This window comes from Triturus cristatus, chromosome 8 (genome assembly GCF_964204655.1).
Source record: "Triturus cristatus chromosome 8, aTriCri1.1, whole genome shotgun sequence".
NCBI lineage: Eukaryota > Metazoa > Chordata > Amphibia > Caudata > Salamandridae > Triturus > Triturus cristatus.
The window spans coordinates 997,498,442-997,518,595 of record NC_140591.1 but is presented as its reverse complement, the minus strand read 5'-3'; the positions used below and the strand labels follow the sequence as shown (position 1 = coordinate 997,518,595).

The 20,154-nt window shown below is 42.9% G+C and overlaps 1 protein-coding gene across 2 annotated transcripts in view; it reads right to left on the bottom strand.

The window, feature by feature from the left end:
* The window catches only part of DNAJC3 (DnaJ heat shock protein family (Hsp40) member C3), a 251,902-nt gene that overhangs the window by 156,641 nt on the left and 75,107 nt on the right, over positions 1-20,154 (bottom strand). For both annotated transcript variants that reach the window (XM_085622545.1, XM_085622544.1), the window contains exon 3: positions 17,075-17,199. In XM_085622545.1, the coding sequence (XP_085478671.1) occupies positions 17,075-17,199 (125 nt within the window). The remainder of the gene's footprint in view (positions 1-17,074; positions 17,200-20,154) is intronic.

Genomic DNA, 20,154 nt, shown 5'->3' with positions numbered 1-20,154 from the left:
ACAAGAGCATCCTCTGCTGGCAGTTAGTAAAAATACTACATGTACAATATAAACAAATATATTTTTTTCAAGTGAAAGAATCGAGCAATTACTTCTTCATATTTCCCAGATCATACATTTTTCAATTATTGACAATGGCGGCAGGCAGGGAAGGAGGCTGGAGGGGTGGGGTAAAGGAGGGTGGTGGGGGGTCTCAAAATAATAAAAAATAAAAAATACCACTTACCTTGTCCGCCTGCCGCCTCTATCCTCCGGAACCAAGAAGCTCCCAGGCTCCCCATAGCCAATCACAATGCTGCAAGGCAGTGTTGTGATTGATCAGATGGGGACGGGGGCCTGGGCAAGTTCCCCACCAGGCTATGTAATGCAGCCTGGTGGGAAACATGCAAAGTGCGCATGACTGTTTTGCCGGGCCAGGCCAGGCCAGCTGGCCAGCAAAGCAGTCATGCCCACTTGGAGTGTGCAACCCACTCCTCCCCCTGTGCCTTCAGACCCGCAACGCCCTAACCCAGCCCCGTACCTGCAAAAAATAAAATGATAATAACAATGATATTATCATTTTATTTTTCCTGCTCAAGGCGCAACGATGCTCCTCCACCTTAGCGGAGGAGCCGCCTCTGATTATTGCATCAGGGAGCATGATGAATACAGATCCATGAAATTTAAAACATGTTACTGAAGTCACATGATAATCGTAATCTTGTGCTCCATAATGAAATAGGTAAAAACATATCAGAAAACCCTTTACCACGACTAGAAGGGCACTTGAAAATCAGAGTCCAGCATCAATGGTGCAAACATTATGCACGTTCAATATTTTCAATATGATGTATAATACATTCTTCACGACTAACATTTTATAGTGACATTTTTAGGAAGAAACTGGGGTCAATATTTTTCTAGTACTTAATATTCACATCGGGGAATGATTACGTGTTTTGGGAAATTCTTGTGCCCCACTTCAAATGTCCTTAATTAGTGGTGAAGACCACATGAGTATGAAGCCACCACCCTTTAAAACGTCTGGCAGATGGGGGGCCCTGTAATACATTGGTTTATTATCCTTCATGGTCCTGTTTCCTTGGGGGTGAAGTGTTGACACGTTTCAGGATTGGAGGGGGGCTGGTAAGGTGAATCTTGATGGCGGAGCAGGAATTCTGTATTAGTAATACATCCGGTTAATTCCCAAACTCCCAAGGGTTTGGGGAGGCATGGGGGTTGAATGGGAGGTGGTAAGGATTGATAACAACTTACTTGAAGTTGTGTGTTGAGTAATTAAGGGATGACGGCCACAACAAAATGCAATGCATGTGTAGGAGTTGTGGCAAGAGCAATGAAGTATCAGTCATTGTGAGGAATGTAGGGGGGAATCACCTATTATGTCAACCACATAACTTGTGTTTTACAGGAAGTCTAGTGGGAACCAGATTACTGTAACGTAATAAAAACAGGTTAGTTTTCAAAAATTTCCACAGTAAAAATACCCATTTCACAGCCTATCTTTGCCTCAAAGAAAAAGAGAAATAGCGAAGATCGTTTAGTAAGAGACTACACAGAACCCACATAACAGACTCAAAAGACAATCAGAGACTTACAGAACTTAGAACCCATCTAAGGACACCACAGATTTAGTATTATACAACTGTATGTGTATACTTATGCTGTATCTTTTATGGTTTTATCTTGAACCGAAATCATTTTTGATTTAGGGAATATTCATTCTACGCCCAAATAATAGAAGGCACTATATTTGTACACATTGGTAAGAAAACCATGAATTAAGCATTGTCTAATTGTAAAAGGAAGAAGGTCATATATAACAATGTTGCCCCGCAACAAACTGTATATAGTCAAAACAAATCAAGAGGTTAGAAAAAGGATCAGTCAACACAAATCATGCATTCAATGCAGAGTAATCACAACACCTTTGATTGAACACTTTAACAAACGTGCCCAAACTGAAAATGAGATCAAACGGACTGTACTGGATGTCATTCTAAGAGATTATAGAGAAGGCGGCAAACATTTGCTTAGGAAAGAAGCACTATTGATTATAAACGTCTACACAATTTTTTTTAGCTTGAATGAATTCTCCGAAATCTAGAATATATTTGCCATTACATCTTCTTCTAATCCTTCCAATATATTGAAGGATCACAGGACCGGCCTCAAGTGCATTTTTTACATGATTCCCTTTACTGTCCAGCAAATTACCACCTACACCCAAGAACATGACGTTGGCAACTCCTGCACATGCGTAACAATCAACGTCAGGACCCCCCAGCTGCATAATACACTCACTTGAAGTGCCTAACTTACACCACATAACCCCTGCACCCTAAGTGTGGCAGATGGGACCATAGTTTCAATGCACCCACACCAGGTGATGTATTGTTCAAACTACATTTCCCAGAAAACCTAGGTGTCACGCAGTGACGCATACTATCCCTGCTCCTCACGCAAATGGCGGCTTCCTTTAACCTGCATTCTCATGAACACAGGCAATCCACAGGTGGCTCAGTGGCAACCAACTTTGTAAAACACACTCGCTACGTCTCCCAAACCCAAGATGCGCATAACACTCTGCAATAACGCCACACTGGCTCAACAACAAGATACGTCTAAAATTACTCCATTATGCTTCGCATCCTGCATTGCTTAGAGTTCTATATGTCCATCCATTTTTTTCCTACTATTAACAAAGAGCCCACCTCCACCTGGGATCAAGTGCAGTGCTAAAACACATTGCTCAGTGCGTACATTCAACGGTCTATGAGCACCTCAATGCACCTCAAATTCTTCAAAACCTGATCTTTTTGAAATGCATTTCAGTAATCTTGTTCCCACAAAACTTCCTGTAAATACACAAAGTATGGGTTTCATATATCAAGTGATGCCACCTCTATGCCTCATAATGACAGATACTTCATTTAACTTGTCATACAGGTTCCAGCTTGCACACATGTATAGAATCTTGTTGTAGCTGGCATCCCTTAATTACACAACACAGAAGTTTAAGTAATTAGTTTTCAAGCATTCCCCTTTCCCACTCAGAATGTGGTCCAACTCATTATTCATACAGAATTCCTGCTTCTTCCACATTCACCACCACACCAGCATCCCATCCTGAGAAGACCCCACAACTACAAGAGGTCAAAACGCGTCAACACTCCACACCAAGGAAAACAGGGCCATTAAGGATATTAAATCACCATATTACACGACCACCCATCCGCCACAAGTTATAAAGGAAGGTGGCTTAGTGCCCAATGTGGTCTGCACCCTTGATGAAGGGCAGCTGAAGTGAGGCACATGTTTTTCCCAAATAGATTTAGCCTCCCATCCCACGTGATTATGCAAGTACTGGTCTGGTGTTAATCCAGTTTTCTTTCCAAAACCTCACAAATGTTGGTCATGAAAAATGCATTATATATCATACTGATAATAATGAATTTATGTGTTTATAGTTTACACCCATTGATACTGCCATCTGATTTACAAGCACACGGTTAGCACTGGAGAAGGGTATTCGGATAGATTTTTATACCTAGTCGAATCCGGAGCACAAGATTATGATCATTCACGTAAATATACATAACATGTTTAAAAATTCTGAAATTTGCATACAGCATGGTCCTTAATGCAATAACTGAAAAATACATAACCCGAGAAGTATGAAGGAGTAATTGTGTGATTCTGTCACTTGATCCAATCGATTTGTTCATATTGTTAAAGTAGTAATTAGTAACTGCCAGCAGAGTAGGCACTTATGTTGTACACCTTATCCTGGGTTGGGGAATAGCCCCTGGCAGTGTGAAGGAAGAGGAGGCGTGAGCTAGATGTGCAAAATATTTCTAACTAGCTGGCCATTATAATTCACACTGCAGTTCCCTTATTGTGTTGCATAGTTTCTATAATGCTCGAGGCAGGCAACTAGATGGTCTCTGTTAAAGGTGGTCCATTTGTGTGGAGGGGGACCAATATATTGGCTTCAATACAAGACCTACCTAGCCGGAGGGTCAGTGGGTTGCAGTGTGCTGTACTCCAAAAAAGGAGGGTAGTCGGAAGAGGTCAAGTGATCTATATGGCAACATGTGCAAGGCGGAGAAGCTGTCAAATTAATAAGGATGCCACATGCGCAAGAATGGAAGTCGGTCACATGACCAGCAACCATGTAACTTTAAAAAAGCCAGATACTCTTTCTACTGCTATAAAACTACAGCTCATAAGAGAGGAAATAAGTGGTAGAGTTATCAAACTTAGCAACCTGAGCATTACCAAATACTATCTTTAAACAATCAAGATTCCAGCGGCTCCTGCTAGGCTGAAGGAAATTTGGAGCAAGGATTCGTGCCACAGCCCCCTCTCATGCTCCCAAAGGCAAATGAGCACTAATTGGGTGAGCCCTAGTCATGCCCTGGCTCAGACCCAAGTCAGGATGGCACCCTGCATGTGTGAGGGTGAAAGACAAGGCACAGTTCTAGACTTCTGTGCCTAGCCCTCAATGCAATCACAATACTTTTCTGAGATCCCAGAGACCCTTGCTCTTTCCAGTTTACATGAAGAGGCATTCTCCCCGTCCAGAATTTCCTCCCAGACAACTAACACTTACATTTTTAATAGTGATTGACATTTTAGGGTTTATAAAGGGAAAAGAGGAACATGATTTGGTGAAAGGAGACGCACCGTGCGTCCCTTGTTTCTGCTAGGAGAGTGTCCTGGTACAGATTTGGAAGTTCTCGTTTTCTGCAATCTTAGTCAGCTCACCTCTTACCTGTGAGCCTTGTGGAAAATGCCTTTTATAGGTTACCAAAACTAACTTTCATTCATATCGCATCTGCTTGGTCCACTCCACTATCCGCCTTCCACCATTAATGCTCCTCTTTCCTAAGGGCCCTTTGATCGAAAGCAATACAACAGGTCCAGTTTTCAGTTGCAGACAACTACTATTCAGCCTCTTTGACTGTTAGCTCCAGCCAGCAAAGTGTTGCTTGAGTCCCCTGAAAATTGCAGCTCTTGCTTGCTCTGGGAGTGCGCAGTCTTTGCTTACCTTGTTCATCCAAGAGCTGGGGCCTTGGGTCTTCTAGGCACATTCTAGGGAAAAATCAACCTACCTCGTCCTACTTCAAGGCTAGTCACAATGTCTATGGCTTGCCTTTCTGATTATTGGGCACTTGCTCCCACAATGCTGTTCCTTACCATTGCGAAGATCACCTCAACCTGCTTTTATTTCCACTAGAAAATGAAGCGCACCAGGCCCTGCCAACCAGGAAATATCAAACAGTCCTTTACTACTCCAAGGCAGGGCGCATTGTGCGAGGCTAGACTTTCTGATTCCTGGGCCCTTTGAGCCATCCTGCTGACCTTTACCATTGCAAATATATTACCTACAGCCTGAATAATGATGCAAGGGATTGCCAAGGCACTCTAATTTTTCTTTTCAAGCAATATCAGAGAGTGTCACAGATGCAGCATTTTCTCTCAGACTCTGGGATTTAAACTTTCTTGAAAATGCAAATGATTATGGTGTACATTCTATCGATCACAGACTAACACAAAGGTGATTGAGGGAAGCGTCCAGAGTAAATCCAAGATCCATGAATTGGCACTTTATATGGATGTTAAAGGCTATTAAGGGCTTCCATTCATTAAAGGGGTGGAACTCTTTATAATAATCTGTGAATAAGTCACATTATTAATAAAGGGCTCAAGGTCAGATGGAGGCTTGGAGCTAAATGGAATGACAAATGGTCTTTTTAAGAAAGACACAGAATTTTGGCCCGTCTGACTTTGCGCCCCTTATAGGTCATATATGGACCATCGACCTCAAACCCACTTCTTGGATGGCAATCAACCTTACAGAAGTTTCAAAAGAAAGAATATTGGGGCATCTCACCCAAATATAGGCGGATATCTGACTTCTGGTAAGAACTGATTTCTCAAACAAGTTTCAGGTCACACACTGATACTACTGACAACACTCTCGCACTTCATTACAGAGTAATCAAAGTCTGCACCCAAAGAAGACAAGGCTGCATGCATATTTAATAAATTTTCCAAATGGCCTTCGCTGGCGTTTATTGATGATTATTGTGTCTGAAGCTTTATAAATGGCTAATAACAGTGTTGCTGTCAAAGGCTTTTTAACTGCCATATAAGACTTAAGACCAGAATAACTGGGGCAGAACTCCAACTTATCAAAAAATACAATTAGACACATTCGTGCATCAAACAGGGGTGGGATATTTGCACCCCCGTTATTGGACCTTGATAGACCTGGCATCCTTGGTGTGGTTTTCCCTGTCTTTTTGCCTTTACCTTCTGTGTTTTTGATGCTGTTCTGGATTTTGTTTTTGCTGGCTTAGATTCTTTGGGCACTTTGCCACTGCTGATCAGTGTCAAAGTGCAAGTGCTCCCTGCGTAGATTGATATCGTGATTGGTTCTCCCTGATTGGCATATTTGTTTTACCAGTAGGTCCCTAGTAAAGTGCACTGTGTGTGCCAGGGCTGGTGAATCAAATGCTACTAGTGGGCTTGCGGCGCTAATTGTGCCACCCACATGAGTAGGTCAGAAAAGATGTCTCAGGCCTGCCATCGCAGTGCCTGCATGCAGTTTGTTAATTGCAATGTCGACATGGCAAGTGCACCCACTTGCCAGGCCCTACCCTTCCCTTACATGCAGGACACCCCTATAGTAGGCACAAGGTACCCCCCTGAGCAGGGTGCAGTGTATGTGAAAGGTTGGACATGTACTGGTGTGTGTAACCTGTACCTGAATAGGGCTGTACCTGCCTTCCACAATGCTGGCTCCGCCCCCTGTGGTGCATCTGAAACCAAGGTTCACACTGACAAAGGATTTTGTTGTGCACTGGCAGAGTGCCCCCAGAACTGGTTTGGGCTGGGCTCAGAGCCCCTTCCACAAAGGCATCAAAGACATTTTGGGGTATAAGTACTAGACCTAAAAACCCTAAACCCTAGACTATTGCTGGAATCAAGAGGAACCTTTGCTGAGGAGAAGAGCTGAAGAAACTGAGGCTTCTAGGAGCACATTGCAAATGGGTAAAGCAACACTTCTTTGTGGAAAAAAGCAATTATCTTGAATCTGTTGGGGAGCTAGTGTATTTGCTTTTAGTGGACAAAAACCCACGATGAAAAGGTGCATAGTTGAATTCACTGATTTTGCATTAAACTGTTTTGGCTCATCATAGTGGGTATTGTTATTTTATGTGTACAGCTATTCATTCATATTATCTATCTTTAAGCTTTTTTAATACAGGTTGGAGCACCGAAATCAATTCTGTTGTTAGGTACTTTTAAATATTACTTTTATGCTTATAAATGCATTTATTAGCTTTATCAACAAATGACTATTATATTATGATTTAAAATAATGGGCAAGGAAAAAACCTACTCTGAAACCACCTTCTTCTGTTCCAAATGTTTCACCTCACACTTTGCATTTGTCCACGTGCTGTATCATCCATAACAAAGAGCTCTTAGTTAAGCGATTGGAAGCCTCATTGGGGCAGTTGCTGATGGTGTCCCATCAATCGGGTTTTTTAAAAAGTGCAACTAATCACACGAAAGGGTCTCAAGGCGCTAGGTGTCCTACAATGGCAACAGGTGTATTTCTGCACAGGCAGATGCACAAAAGGGCATTTCTACAAAGTTTACAAGGGGTGATGACAGAGTACTTCTATGAGGGGATCCCTGGCAAGGGGGTGCAGATGGGAGAGGGAGGGACTGCTACTGGCCCACAGATGTTAGAGTAGTGTTCTACCGGAGGTGAGGAAGCGGGTACAGTACCAAGTAAGGCGGAATCATTTCTACGCCACCCTGTGTCTTTCCACTGGCTCCTCTCTTTGCTCACTTTGAGGAATTATGAGAGTTTTGTGTACAGTTTGGGTAATTTTTCAATACTGGGTAATGAGAAAGTTGGGGATTTAACATGTATTTGGGAAATGCAGTCTTCAAGTCTGACTGTAGTTGTTTTACAGTTTTGTTTTTTTAATCAATATTTACGTTCTGTAGGACATTTCAAGAAGAAACAACTTTACTCATTCTCTAACTTTCCTCTGTTCTTCACTTGTTAATCCTCTTCTTCTATCACCAGCTTACTTTCACTAATCATCCCCCCTCCATCTGCTGTGCCTCCTGAGAACCCGCTTTCTTCCCCATTTCTATCCATAATTAACTCCAGCCCATACATCATCTGCCACCTTCCCACGACTTACGCTTACCATGGTTGTAAATCGTCTTTCCTTTCATCTAACATCTTCCTGCCTGTGCGCTCACTCACACCCACTAACTGACCTTGCATGACACCATAAAACTACTTCCATCCATACACCTCACCAACTAATCCCTCACTTTCTACTATTTCCAAACCACTCCTTCACTTTACACATCAGCCAGGTATTTTACTCCTACTGCAAACAGCTTCTCTCTACCACCTTCCCTAAAGCCTCTCACTAATGTACTGGATTCCTAATTTGACTTAGGCTCCTCTCTCTGCCATTATTAACCCAGTAACATCTCTGTAGAGTATTCTGGAGTCAGAAAGTGAACCCATCTATCCTTCCCCTTTATCCAAGCCTCCTACTCCACTCCAAAAGGATCCCAACTAACTCCAAGCACCTTTTCTCTGGTAAGACTCCTGAACCTAAGATCAGTGAATAAGGATAGCCTGGCCATCTATGATCCGTTATGGCACACTAACTCTGACCACACGGTCATTACAGAAACAGAGCTAAATGACAATGTTGCACCTATCCTGAAGCTAGGCCCCAAGGCTACAAATAGTTTACAGAAAGCCACAAAGAGTGAAGGAGGTCCAGCCACTGTTTACAAACATACACTTTGACCAGAGATATGAAGAACTATAGCAATCTAGAATGTGACTCCATACCCATTCAAATCTTCTTATCACCAGCATCCGCTTTAGCATTTCTGATTATCTATGGACCTTCTCCTTAATATCCAGTAACTACTGACCTATCATTAAAGACTTTGTTTTGGAGAGAACTTTAGATCACCACACTCTCTGCACACTATAAGACTTCAAGACTTAGTCTGAAAAACAGGACCTACACCAAACTAAATGCCTTCTTTCTCAACTAGAATATATCAACTTTCACCAAATGACACCAAAGTCCACTCACACAGCTGGGCAGACACTGAAAGTTATAGCTGGACTTCACATCACAGTGAGAGATAACTACGCTTTTCCTTCAACATAACCTTAAAAACTTCAACTTTGAAGCCTACCAATGCCCTAAAGCAATAATGTTATAAAAAAAATAATAAAATGCTAGACCTTGGATGAAACTAGACCTTGCATCGTTCTTCTCTCAGCTATCAATCAAGGTACTCACAAACAATCCAACAGTTCAAGTGTTCCATCGTGCACAGATATTCATCTTGGATAAACTCAAACCTGCACCAACTACGCTCACAACACAGCCTGCTGGATGACACCAGAACTAAATTCATTAAAGACTACTGATGAAGGGTGAATCTAGGTTACAGGCACTCACTGTACATTACACACAGTATCTCTTGAAGCAACCATGGTCGGCAGTGCTTCAAAAGGGGGTATGCCCGCCCAACATCCCCAAAACAACGCTAAGGATATGTAAACAATTCCAACGCCTCAAGAACATGCATAAATTAAATATACAAGTTCGTAATTAATCTTCAGTTGTCGAATTTCATGCTTGGTCAATAATGAATCTTTATTTTTCTTAGCTAACATGTATTTTGTCGTATTGGGCATCTCGCCCCACGACTTTGTCTGGGCTCAAATTCAAACAAAAGACCCCAATTTTATATATGCCAAAACAGTCATACAGAGTGAAAAATCATCACCCTGTGACATAGTGTGGCTACTCCTGTTGTTCCAGAAGACAGTAAACACATTGTGGCAACCCATGCTCCATATATACAATCAGTTTGCGTAGTCTACAATATTCTAAATCCTGTTTAAAACAATAGTTCTTTTAAAATATTATATCGAAGAAAAACAGTATTAGATACATAATCTCCTTGTGACATGTGCAAGTTATCATTCCATCATTCAGATAATCCATATTGTAATCATAGTGAAACACCTTGGTGAACCGGACTAGTCATCCCTACGTAGTGAAATGCAAATCAAAATCCAAACATCACAACATCGTATGTGATGTTCCCATTTATGAGCCACAACTATTAACACCATAATAGTCAAAATCGTACCTGAATATTGTCAATCTTAGTCCACTATTTCTGATAATAGATTAGAGTAAATCGTAGTCCAAGCATGTCAAAACACCTCTCAAATGAGTATGTTAAACTATATCCTTCCTACCTTAGACCTGCGATGTGTCCCCCTTCTGGTGTAGTGGTCATATGAACTTGTGAAACTTACCACAAAGTCTCTAAACAGAGGGTCGCCTCGTTTATTATATTGTCCATATCCTAATATGCCACCAATGTCCCTAAATATACTTCGTAATCAGTAACGTATTTCTACTCACCGAAGTTGACCGCTTATCTATCCTGCGGTATCAATCCACCCAACGATGTATTTAACAACACCGTCTCTGCAAAATGCAAATTCAAACCCCGTATTAAAAGCCCGTACGTGAAGGTCCCATCCCAGACGGTACAGACAGAGACTCACCGAGTCCATTACACACAAGTACCATAAAGTCATTATAATCCACTAAAAGGATCCTAGAATGACCGTGGACGAAATGCCACGAAAACAATAACAAACTCGCTCTCCAAAAACACTCCAGAATCTTGAAAACCTCCATCAAAAAGGTAAAGATATTACACTATTCCCAGTGCTTCTCAGAAACCAACAACCCACGTATGGGACTGCACAAAATCATTACCGAATTCCAGAACACAGACTGCATAGATTCCAAAAGGAACACTCTCTTATGTGCCACTCCTTAACTCTTAGCAACAACCAAAACAAAGCACTGAATACCAAAACGGGACAACAAATCAAAGATGCTCACCGTCCGCAGAAGACTATCACTGCTGCATAAACTAGAAGGCCTGAATCGCAAGTAGATCCATTTCCATCTGACATTCAAGAAAATCCTCATCAATAGCCTTGCAGCCAATCTGGCCACAACTTTGATCAACAACTTCTTTTAAAAGGAATGTTCATAAATGAAATCAAAATATCTCAAACACCAATCCTAAAAAAACACGGCGCTCAACCTAATGATCCCTCTAAATACCAAGCAATTATGCAACAGGCAAAATTATTCAAAGATCTGCCTCAAGATTAATATCTGCATTTACTGAAAAAACTAACCTTCTGCCCAGTTACCAAATAGGATTCCAAAATAGCCATGGCATTGAAGCAGCTTTGATTGCTCCATGGAAGGATATTCAACTTACTGTGGATCCAAAGTTTTGGCATTCCTATTATGCGATCCCTCCTTTTTCTTGGTTAATGTTCATCATCCCACATGTCTACAGAGACTTGACAACACCGGAGTGCATGGACCGGTACTTAAGTAGGATGCATCCTTTCTCTTGGACAGATCCCACATTATCTTACTTCCACTATTCACATCTGAACCATTCAATTTGACAGCTGATGTACCAAAGGGCTCCAACACCACACCCCTTCCTTTACCATAACCTCTACCCTTTACTGAGCTTAATCTCCTCCTCCAAGCAGAACTGTTACAGTTGTGCACACAAATCATACTTCAGCTTGAAAACCCACCTGACCTTAACCCGTGGTCAATCAGACAATGTCTCCAATGGATGACAGCTAACAGTCTCAAAGTAAGCATGTTAAATATTGAAATGCTTGCATTTGGCAAAGAACCACCACCCATCACAATAGGGCCACCACCACTAGGCCGTATGCCAAACAACTTTGCCCAAGAGAGGAATCTAAAAGGTAATCACAGACTTCAATCTCTCGCCCACAGCACAAGCTAACCAGGTTTCCAAAGAAGCTTCGACATGAAGAGAAGCCCATGACATTTTCGCATATCTAGGTTTCTGGTAAAAGTACATGCCATCATCTGCCTTGTCCTCTCCCAACTGAGACAATGACAATGGCCTATAACTGAGAGGACCCACTACTCATACTTCATAAGGTACAAAGGGTAGATAATGATGCTGAAAGACTCGTGCTCAGTCTCCTTATTTGTACTACAGCCTCTCCAGGAATAAAGGTAATTACACTGGCTGTGGTAGCTGGATGCGTCACCTTCAAAGCATAGCAAACAGACCAATAAATGGGATTGGCTCAATGCTCCGCCTGCAAACGGTTTGCATCTATAATCCAGCTAGCACCTATGTTTTACGCTTGCACCTCTTCTGAGAATACCCTCCTACAAAAGATGCAAACCGGTGGAACCGTCTCCTCTGACAACTGAAATCACTTCCCACAAGAATAATACATAATCCTCTCAAACCTGGTTTTTTCCATCAACATATTCACATAACAGAGAAACTGATAGGTAAGTGGTAAGTACTGCAGGGCAGTGGCCTCTATTTCCACACTGCTCAGAAACACATCATGCTCATGTGAATAGTCTTTTTTGCCACATCACATTTAGAGCACATCTTTGAACGCACTTGACACAACATCCCCTCTCCCCAACCTAGTCCCCCCCGTAGGACTAACTTGCCCACATCTTTCCAAACACTCTAAATGGGCACCAAGATTAGAATCCTAATCCAAGAACTTTGTGGCCTTCCCAGTGGAATGAAGCGCTATATATATTTTAACACAATACTACTCTAGGTCATATCAAACAGCTGTCACATGATGCCTTGCTTTCAGGAGCTGGTTGGAGTACTTCAACAGAGAAGCAACTGACCACTACAGCGCTGAACTCCCCAAATGTGGTAGGATGGGCTGAAAGAACGGAGTGTAGGCCAAGATTTGCAAAACTGTTTGTTTTGTGCTGTGAAAAAAGTGGTGTTGTCCCCTTTGCGTGCACTGCTATATGGGGCATCTGTTATAATAAACAAGTTATTGAATTCAAACCTGGTCCTGATGAAGAAGACTCCTACAGAGAAGTTCCAAAATTTTAACATGAATACCTGAGATGGACCTGTGAAGTTCAAATAGAAATTCATAGTGGATCACCTGTATTTGCAAGATTTATCACAGGGAGAAGATTGTGAGGTTAGTAAAACTCCAGCACTATACTGGCCTCAAGGCACTGAGTATATACACTGTATAACAGATTTGTTTTCTAGACAACCGAGATAGCAGATTGGACCCTAAAGAACAAATTTAGGCACCATCAGGAATGTTATTAACAGTGTAATTGTGTATGCCTAAGGAATAAGGATAGAATCATTTTTTAAATAATATAAATGCCTGATGTGTTAATCTTGTTATCTGAGCCAAAATAATGATTTACTTAGTTGATTCCCCCTCAGCATATCTAGCCATGAACACGGAAAAGGGTAAAAAAAATGTGTATTTCAAATATACAATCTCTCATAGGCGAAGGTAGTTACAGCACTGTTCTGAAGCAAAATAGATTGGGGTAAATGTGACCAAACCCAGGGAAACTGCCATTGCAACAATAGGTGGCTAATCAAGGACATCCAGAGGGCACCCACCCGCATTGAGGGGTAAGTTAAGTGATGGAGGCAATGGAGTGGAGGAACCTGAAGTAGAGGTGGTAACCTCGGTGGAGCAACAACTACAAATCAAGAATGACACATATAGGATTCTCCCTTCATTTTGACTGGACAATCATAGAGAAACACTTTCTGATAATCTCAGATAGCCAGGATGGTGTGGGCAGTTGCAGGCGTGATGAAGAGAAACACTAAATGCCCAGAAAAGGCTGAACTATCCAACAGTGGGGCCTGCCACCTCCACGCTCATTGCAGCATTAAATGTGAGCATTGATGCCTAGGGTTGAGAAGATAGAAAAGGAAAGGAAGAAGTCCATGAAATAAGGTTAGGTCGTCTGACTCTACTGCAAAGAGTTAAGTGTTACATGGACTGTGACTTTTCAATACACTGTGCCACACTTCTGAGGCTGGGCAGGCAGTAGTGTCTGATCCTGTCTCTAGAGAGCTGACACAGCAGTAGAGCCCCATTCTCGGCAGGTCTGCATGGCCATCTGCTGCACACCAGGGCCTCACAGAACAAACTCTCACAGTGTGCCGCTGGCCAGCACCAAGACAGAATTACTATTATTTGCCAAGAACAACAAACAAGGTACAGTCCAAACCTGGATTAATGACATGAACCTGGATAGCAGATCGAATCCCAACTCTCTTCGAATGCCAAATCACTTGGAATCACCCTAGACACCAACCTCTCCCTCAAGGAACACACTGACAAAAAAACCAAAGACAGCCTGGTACCAGCTCTCTTATCCAAAGAAAGTTAAGCGGTTTCTTCCAGAATCCGACTTCAGAACTGCTGTTCAAGCCCTTGTACTCTTACATCTGGATGGTGGTAATGCCCTATACCATGCCTCCCAGAATCGAGTCCCTTAGGGGCATACTACACATTGCAGCATGACTCATCCAGGGCCGGAAGAAATATGATCACATCGCCTCCACCCAGATAGAACTTCATTGGCTCCCCATGCCAGCCTGTGCCATCTTCAAAACCAGCTGCATCATTTACAAAAGAATCACAAACAACATCCCGCTTATTTTGCAGACAAACTCACCATCTCTGGTGGTTCTCAGCCCTCTAACTGCCAGGACACTTTCAGAATGCAGACTGAGAAGTGTAAAAAAGAAAAACAAGACAACAAGCCTTTTCAATCCCTGCACCCTGTGATTTTATAGAAAAACAATTTAATGGAATACTGGGAAACCATTCACCCAAACTGTTTAATGGACGGTTTCAGAATTAATGGCATTCACCATTTCATAGAAACCAATTAATTGAATGTCTATGTTCGAAATTGGCTTTTGCATGCATATTCTTTAAAGATGTAGACACACTGGTTGCACCAATCCCTGAACCCAAAAAGCCCTTTCTACCGCTACACACCACCCATCTCTGAACTGTAAAACCCCTCACTACCTCTAAACTACACTTATTCCTGAACCCAAACATCCCCTTCTTACACCTAATCTCCACCCATCTCTGACCGCTTAAAACCCCTTATCACACCCAACCTCCACCAATCACTGAACCCTAAAAGCCTCACCGCCCTTAAGCAACCCCCCAACCAGGTCTCCTAAAGCCTCTCACCGTCCCTAAACTATACCTATCACGGAACCCTAAAAAGCCCCTTCTACATCTATAATCCACCCATCTCTGAATTCTTAAAAACCCTGACCACCATAAACTCCACCCAATCCTACCCTATAAACTATTCACCACCACTACTCTCCAACCATAACTGAACCTTAAAATCCCTCTCCAGCAGTAAACTCCACCCATCCTTGAACCCTAAAATCCCTCAACACACCTACAATCCACCCAGACCAGAGCCCTAAAGACACCTATAGACTCCACTCATACATAAACCCCTAAAACTCTCACCACCCCTAAACTCCACCCATCGCTAAACCCTACAAAACCTTTCTGTACTTGAACTCTACCCATTCTAGACACTTAAACCCCCTGAGCACACCTAAACAACCATCTCTGAACCCAAAAATCCCTTACTAGTCCTAAACTCCAACTAAGTTTAATGTGATTTGGATTTTTCCTTAGAATTAGCTTTTCTTTATAATGTGTCCTTTTCGATTTATTTGTATTTCATTACAACTGTCTTTCCTTAAGATTGTTTTCCATGATTTGGTTTCCTCCAATATGTTCTCTCAGTTAATTCACAAAGTATCTAGAACAACATCTCCGTATCCATCAGGACCGCCCACCGCTGCTCCAATGTGGGAAAGAGTTGAAGACTTACCTAACACTACATCACAATGCAATACACGCTCATAACTCAAGTTTCATCTCAAGTTACTCGTCAACTTTAAGCGTGAGTTCCAGCATGCAAAGCACTTAGCTGCCTTTTGGCTAAGTAAATGCTACAGAGATCCATATACATAGATTCAGCAAGAGGTAAGACAGAGGACCCCATGACAGGATGACAGGCCATCCACCTTCTCTCCACTAATGCCCCAGTGTGGGGTCTGTACGCCTGCTAATGCTCATTGTGTTCTGGAGAGCATGTCAGGACCTGATGAGCCTGGAAGCACCTCTCATTCTTGGACTACCTGCCGCAGGCACCCTGCTTGGACTCCATCACAAGGACCCCGTGGAGGGGTTTCAATGTATGAGTTTATTCAATATAGGCATGTCTGGAGCCGCTATGTTGGGAAGCTCTGCTAATGATGTGGTTGCTAAGGACACCAAAGGTCTTTTAATCATTAGAGGAATTACCCTTTGGCATTTTCAGCCAGCACAGAAAGTTACTGAAGTCAGCGCACTGTATGGAAAGAAGCACCTGGTAGCAGCCGTATGGGGAAAGGCACAGCAGGGTAAACGAGAGGGGGCCAGGACCGTGTGCTGAAAATGTCAAGCCAAATAATTAAGAAGCATGGGCTCAATCGTAGTTTGCCTTTGCCAGTGGTTGTTTAGTTACAAGTTAACAAGCGAACACAAAATACAAGCGAACCTGCAATAGATATCGCGTGCGGACGTAGTTGGGGCAAAGGGGCCTCATTTAGCACTGGGGAGTAAAGGGGCTTGGGAAGTGGGGGCAAAGAAACGTCAAAGATGGGTGGGGGTAGGCAGCCCAGTTAAGAGGCTGTCACAGGGGCTACGTAAAGCCCCACCTACCCTTCTACGAAGTGCCATGGCTTTAAGCACATCCCACCCAGGCAACGAACACTTAAATAATGCCAAAAGCCAACTCTGCTGTACTGTATGGGTACTGGTAACATGAGATCACTGAAACAGGTACAGCTGTCTGTAGGACAGACGTAAAATATCAGGCGATTAGAAGAGCATACAGTGGTATCTTCACGGGAATGCTTGAGAACACAAGCTTATTTTTCACCAATAGAGTACAGTATACGCGCTCCGAATGTAAATTGTATTTATATAGCGCTTACTGCCCCTGGCGAGGCGTTGAATCCCACGGTTTGCTCTTGTGCCTCTTACCGCTGTAAAATCCGGCTTCAATTCAATCACTCGACTTAAATCCGGAATTGCAGCTTTCGATTTGCCCATGGCCAAATACGCGGTGGCCCGCCTATAATATGCAATGTAGTTATCAGGGTCTCCATCTGGAAGAAAAGAAACAGACATTCTTTAATGCACGTGCTAGCGACACTATGTGTAAACTTGAAACACTCACAAGAGAAGACTGATTGGGAACCGAAGTGAAGCAAGAAAGCACCCCCTTAATATTCAGTTTTATAACTGCAACGGTCACGAACTCAGGAAATAATGTCCTACACTCTTCAATCTATCCACGCAATTACCTTAATCATGAGACCAGTGTTAGTGTTTAAGTTGCCCCACAAGGCCGCAGCAATCAGAGGTGCAGTAGCACCTGGGTTAAGGACTAGGAGGGGCTCTCTGGAGTCTCTGCACTTTAATTACCAAGGTATTTCCTTCCTAATAGTTCATTTTCTCATATGTACTTTAGAGCCCAGGGCACGTGTACTCTGCCACCGTTAACACATGCTAACACATAACATTTGTTTTTAAACATAACAAAGTGCTAGAAATTGGGTTTGTTGGTTGTCTGGGGTTTGAGCACTAGTCAAGCAGCAACCACAATCCTAGTCAGGGTATGAGGCAGGCAGACCCTATATCAATCAACCTGTGCTTACCCTCTAGTAGCTTTGCACAGAGCAGTCATGCTAAACTTTGAGGCAAGTGTAAAATATTTGTACAACACTTCAAACAGCAAAACAATGCAAACACCACATAAAAAGATCCCACACCAGGTTTAGAACATTGGGGTAGATTTTAATAAATAAAACAAGATCAAAATGACAAAAATCCAACGAGCAGAACTGGTGATATTGATTTTTAAAGTTTACAGTGGAAAATTTAGTTGACCGCGATAGCCCACGGGCAAGCTACAAGGACAGTTAGGCCCGCTGAACAAACGGCCTTAAATCCTGGTTGCAGAGCATTGCGTGGATCCGTGTCGAAGATGAGTCAAGTAACAGAGGCGATACATTAGTACCGAGATGCGGCGAGGCTGCAGTGCGAGGTCCTTATGCGTCGACATCGAGGATCCTCTCAACGGGGCTTGTGATGCAAAGTCCGGTGTCGATGATGTGAGGCACAACTGAAGTGATGTGTCGGTTCCGATTAGAGGTGAAGCTACGACGCGTAGTTTCATCATCAAGGCTGCCCTCGACGAGGGATGCAACGTCCTTGCGCCAGGAAAAGAGTAGCACAGTGAGGGTCCAATCCATGCAACAGCGGCAATGCATCAGTTCTGCTTGGAGTTGCGCTACTCAGCCAAGGAGATGCATCGGTTCTGCTTGGGTATGCGTCGCTCAGCAGAGAAAATGCGTTGGTTCCGCTGGCAAGCATCTTAGGCCATCTTCCACTTGGCAGGGTAGACTCACAGATGGTAGGGTTCAGGTGCAGGGGTTGGAAGCCTGTTAGGTCCCTGAGGCTTCAGATGAGGAGACAAGCCAACTAGCCCTTTGAATCAGTCCTTCCCACCCAGGCAGGAGGGTAGCAAGCCAGCAGATCAACACAACAAAGCGGGAGTCCAGCAGAGTGGCAGTCCTTCAGCAGCACAGCAGTCCTTCCTGGCAGAGTATCCATAGGTTCAGAGGTGTACTGTCTTGGTGGTGTCTGAGGGCCAGTACTTATACTCAGTGGTATCTTTGAAGTGGGGGAAGACTCCAACTACATGTCTTTGATGTGCACAGAGGTCCTGCTTTCCTGCCCTGGCTTCAGACTCACTACAGGAGAGTATACACCCTTTGTGTGTGGACAGGTCAGTCTATTCACATGTGAGCCTGTGCCCGGCTCCTCCCTCCCATCCTGCCAGAGATGGCCCACTGCGACACACCTATGCTCCCATTGTGTGTGGCTGTGTAGGAGGGATACACAAAGCTCAACTGTCAACGACACCCAGCCATGAGATCAGAGACAGGCTGCAGGCACCAAATGCCTAAAGCCAGAAAATGGCAACTTTCTAAAAGTTCACTAAGTGTGGCACGCATGTCCCGTGCCACAGTCGAGTTGCACAGCTTTATGCACATTTGAAGTATATAATCACTCGTACTCCTTGTTATTACCAAAGTTCATCCAAGTTTTATTCTCTTATTACAACTGTATTTAATCCATCACGTCGAAGATGAAGTTCACAATTTTTCCACATTTTAATCGCTCAAGAATTGCCCATCCGGGCCTATTCACTGGCATGTAAGTAAACTCCATTCCTTTCAGTACACTTTGATGTCCCCCAATGCATTTCGGTTTTTGTAAAAACCTTCCTCAGGGGTATCTAAAAACAATTTAAAAACGATAATCAGACCCATATATATTGCTATCAAAAAATATAACAAACAGTAAATAATAAACAGAGAAAATTACCGCTACCTATTACATCTCCCCGCTGCCTATTTATACCGTCGTAATCAACACCGAAAACGTGCCCATCTTAAAAGCTACATCCCATTTTCCTAACTAAATCACTCTTAAACATCCTATTTATGTAAAACGAATTTCTAGCCATTCATTAACGTACTTCCCAAGTCCACCTACCCTCAAATGAATCCCCTTAGTGCGTCACCCATGTGCGACCTCCTCATGTGCAAACTAATCTTCATTTCACCCCACCATCTTTTCAACCCCTTTGTTATGCAGCCCGTCTCACTCAGTCCCCTTTTAATCGCTCAAGAATTGCCTACATGGGTGACGCACTAAGGGGATTCATTTGAGGGTAGGTGGACTTGGGAAGTACGTTAATGAATGGCTAGAAATTCGTTTTACATAAATAGGATGTTTAAGAGTGATTTAGTTAGGAATATGGGATGTAGCTTTTAAGATGGGCACGTTTTCGGTGTTGATTACGACGGCATAAATAGGCAGCGGGGGAGATGTAATAGGTAGCGGTAATGTTCTCTGTTTATTATTTACTGTTTGTTATATTTTTTGAGAGCAATATATATGGGTCCGATTATCGTTTTTAAATTGTTTTTAGATACCCCTGAGGAAGGTTTTTACAAAAACCGAAATGCATTGGGTGACATCAAAGTGTA